Source organism: Asparagus officinalis, chromosome 1 (assembly GCF_001876935.1).
Source record: "Asparagus officinalis chromosome 1, Aspof.V1, whole genome shotgun sequence".
Taxonomy (NCBI): Eukaryota; Viridiplantae; Streptophyta; class Magnoliopsida; order Asparagales; family Asparagaceae; genus Asparagus; species Asparagus officinalis.
In genome coordinates, this window is record NC_033794.1 from 80,242,657 (window position 1) to 80,246,158 (window position 3,502).

The 3,502-nt window shown below is 37.1% G+C and overlaps 1 protein-coding gene across 1 annotated transcript; it reads right to left on the minus strand.

Moving 5' to 3' along the window:
• Positions 838-3,263, minus strand: LOC109836421. The gene is made up of 6 exons (XM_020404317.1): positions 3,170-3,263; positions 2,748-2,986; positions 2,454-2,672; positions 1,420-1,619; positions 1,010-1,337; positions 838-933 (listed from the first exon to the last, which is right to left on the minus strand). Exons 1-6 carry the CDS (start codon positions 3,261-3,263, stop codon positions 838-840), a joined length of 1,176 nt encoding a protein of 391 aa, XP_020259906.1.

Sequence of the window (3,502 nt, forward strand, 5' to 3'; positions counted from 1 at the left end):
CCGTCGGAAATACATATCCTTGACAGCGCCCCGTCAAGGATACACCATCAGCGATAGTCCCGTCAGGGAAGAACTATCGCTGACGGGGGGCCATCAGTAATACATATTACTGACGGCATAAGTGGTGACGGCAAAGCCCGTCAGCGATAGAGAAACATCGCTGACGGGATTCTCGAATCCATAATAATAAATTTCACAACAAACAATACACATATCATAGATTCTAAATCCACAATATACAAACACGATACTGTCAAGAAGATAAAGAGATGGCAGCTTTTGGTCACTGGGAACCTGGAACCAAGAGTAAAATCAGTTGTGGATGTAACATAACTATGATGGTTCAGGACCCGTCAGCGATAAGTATCAGCAGCAAAAAAAAATCTGTTGATATACAAATCAGTTCCCTGTACATATATATATTCCCTGTACATACAAATCTCCAGTAGCCCGTCAGCGATAAGTATCAGCAGCAAAAAAAAATCTGCTGATATACAAATCAGTTCCCTGTACATATATATATATATATATTCCCTGTACATACAAATCTCCAAACGACATTTCACACGCATTCCAAAACATCTCGCAATGAATACAATCCAAATTTTCCCAAATAAACCTCTCATCCAATCAATTTTCACAAACAATCGAAATATATACATTCACTTTTCACGATAAGTTCCAAATCCACAATAATAATTTTCACAACAAACAATACACACGAGTATCACAACAAACAATCCACAATAATAATTTTCACAACAAACAATACACATGAGTATCATAAGTTCTAAATCCACAATATACAAACACGAGTATCATAATATATATAACTCACTATGATAGGTCATCCGCTCTATCCATGTCATCGTCTGCGTTTCCACTGGCGGATCCATCCCTACGACTCGTGCTCCCAATAGTATCATCTCCAATCTAACAACAAAATAATTTAAATTTAGAATCACATAATATTGTGTGTAATCATGTTTTACATATATAATAAGTATACCTGTCTGCTACTCTCTCCACTACCAGTAAATGCCTTTTGAGTGGCCAAGAAGTTCATAATCTGGCTTTGCACCCGAGTAGGAACCCGCCTTCTACAAGATTTCATTATTTGCCTAGAAACCATCGCAAAAGTAGCAGTAGGCTGGATCACTCGCATAAGCTCCTCTTGAATATCCTCCCACATCTCCTCGGGAATCTGACCATCTAACATACTCATCACAGAGGAAACAAGCTGCATCGCCTGCTGAGTGCAATCCTCCTGCGGCATGTAAGAGGGCCCCGATGGCATAGTCGAGCTCTTGAATATCCTCCCACATCTCCTCGGGAATCTGACCATCTAACATACTCATCACAGAGGAAACAAGATGCATCGCCTGCTGAGTGCAATCCTCCTGCGGCATGTAAGAGAGCCCCGATGGCATAGTCGAGGGTGTGGAAATCGGCGGAGGCTGGAATTGTGTAGACACCCTCTGAGCTCCAACTCCCATCCACCTGGTCCTCCCTTTTTTAGGAAGTCCACAAACTAGATGGCTCACATTATAATTCTGCTCTCTAGTCAGGGGCTCTTGGCTCTGTGCAACAACCTCAGAATACGTGTTTTCCAGAGCTTCCTAGAATTCCAAAAAATAAATTTAAGATTTAGCCTTTCAAAAATAAAAGATATTTACCTAAACAAGTAAAATAAAAGTACATGTAAAGGGTGTTTTGTGCAACATAAAAGTACATGTGAAGAAGGGTGTTAAGTGCTAATAAATAGTTGAAGGGTGCTTTGGCTTGTTTGGTGATAGGAAAAGTTTTGTCATTAGCAATTCAAAGGTTTTCGAGAATAAAACCAAGTAGATCAATCATGTTACAATATGTTATTTCTTATGCATTGTTATATCCTAACAAGCAAGCCCCTCATACGAATGGGTCATTTCACACATATAATTCATGTATGATAATTAAGATGAATAAAAGAAGAGTGCAAACAATAAATTCCCAACATGATAACAGGCTAATAAGAGCTAAGATAATTAGTTAACCTGCATTTTCTTCGCCAATTCTAGCTTTTGTTTCTTAGTCTCATCGTCATTGTACCCCTTCTTAAATTGAACCATCGTTCTCCTGTGCAGTTCTGGTAGTGGGATAAAGGGAGCGTTCTGAGATTTAACAATATATTTATTAGTTTTATTTATCAAATATTCTAAGAAGCGGAGAGAATATACATAGAAGATTAAAAGACTTTATACCGTTGTCCTACAAAATTGATCCTCAATCTGGGCAAATGAAGTAGTCCCCGTATGATGATCATAATCTTTTTCCCATCGATTAAGTTTATTTCTCCTACATTTTTCCTTCAACGTGAACAAAGAGAATTTTAGTGCATGGTATAATATACAATGGAATATATCACTAGTTTCAGATAAATAACTTGATGATAATTAACTACTATACATATTTACCTGGTGCTCCTCTTGGCCCCACAATATTATAAGTGCAGCTAAGTGCTCAGGCTCAACCCTCTTATCTCGCTTGTATATCCTCTCCCAGTTGTGAGTGAAACAATCAAAGCATTTCTTCTTTATCTCATGTCTCCACTCCCGAAGAGAATGCTTGAACTTTCCCTGGTATCCAAATAAAAATTCCCACCCTACGGGATTGTCTTCGATGTTGAAATATCTCTAAAAAATAAAATATAGTTAAGCATGGACAATTGACAGAATTGAAAAATAATTGTGCTAAATATAAGAATTTACCCAACAATCTCGATATATACTCTCCAGGACATGAAATGGCTGCTCCCAAGCCTCGTAATAGGGATTCACATTATCACTCCTCCGTATCAAACATCCAAGGTATGAGCTGAAGTTATTAGCCCACTGTCCGGTTGGAATCCCATTATGTCCCCATCTCACAATTGCTCGAAAACCATCCGGTGGTAACTTTTTTTTAAAGTCACTTCCTTGGCGTCCTTTCTTCTGGTAAAGTTTTTCACCTACAAAAAAGAAATAATAGATATATCAACACTTTTATTTAATCAATCTTAAACTCTTAGAATTTACTAAAATAATAGCATGTGAGTCGGCTCTTCCTCACCCTCACCTATAAAAATAAAAGAAATAAATTATCATTGTGCATATATCATGAATAAAAATACGTTCGTTAAACCAAGTTATACCTGACATCTCTCCTGAACTCTGAGGCTCTTCCTCAGTGGATTGGTCTTGACTGTGGTTAGCTACGAATAACCTCCTGTTAATATTTTTAGACATTTGCAAGTTGAATAAACATACAAATTATTATTACATAGATGCAAATTGGCTTGGCGAAAATAAAAACAATATGTATTGTTGCGTTACTAAATTTTTCATTTCACATCAAGTTTGTAGGCATTTGCAAGCTGAATATACAAAATAAGATATTACATATTTATATCGTCCAAAAGGTAATTGAGATACATCGTAGTGATATTAAAGTTTTCATTTTACAAATAATGCGTATCAATCATCGA

What these genes read in the sequence shown, in the direction of transcription:
- LOC109836421 (XM_020404317.1), bottom strand. Translation starts at nt 3,263, where the DNA reads ATGTCTAAAAATATTAACAGGAGGTTATTCGTAGCTAACCACAGTCAA. An exon ending in GTATATATCGAGATTGTTGG is followed by an intron (nt 2,673 to 2,747) that starts GTAAATTCTTAT and finishes TTTATTTTTTAG; the next exon opens with AGATATTTCAACATCGAAGA. An exon ending in GGGGCCAAGAGGAGCACCAG is followed by an intron (nt 1,620 to 2,453) that starts GTAAATATGTAT and finishes TTGGAATTCTAG; the next exon opens with GAAGCTCTGGAAAACACGTA.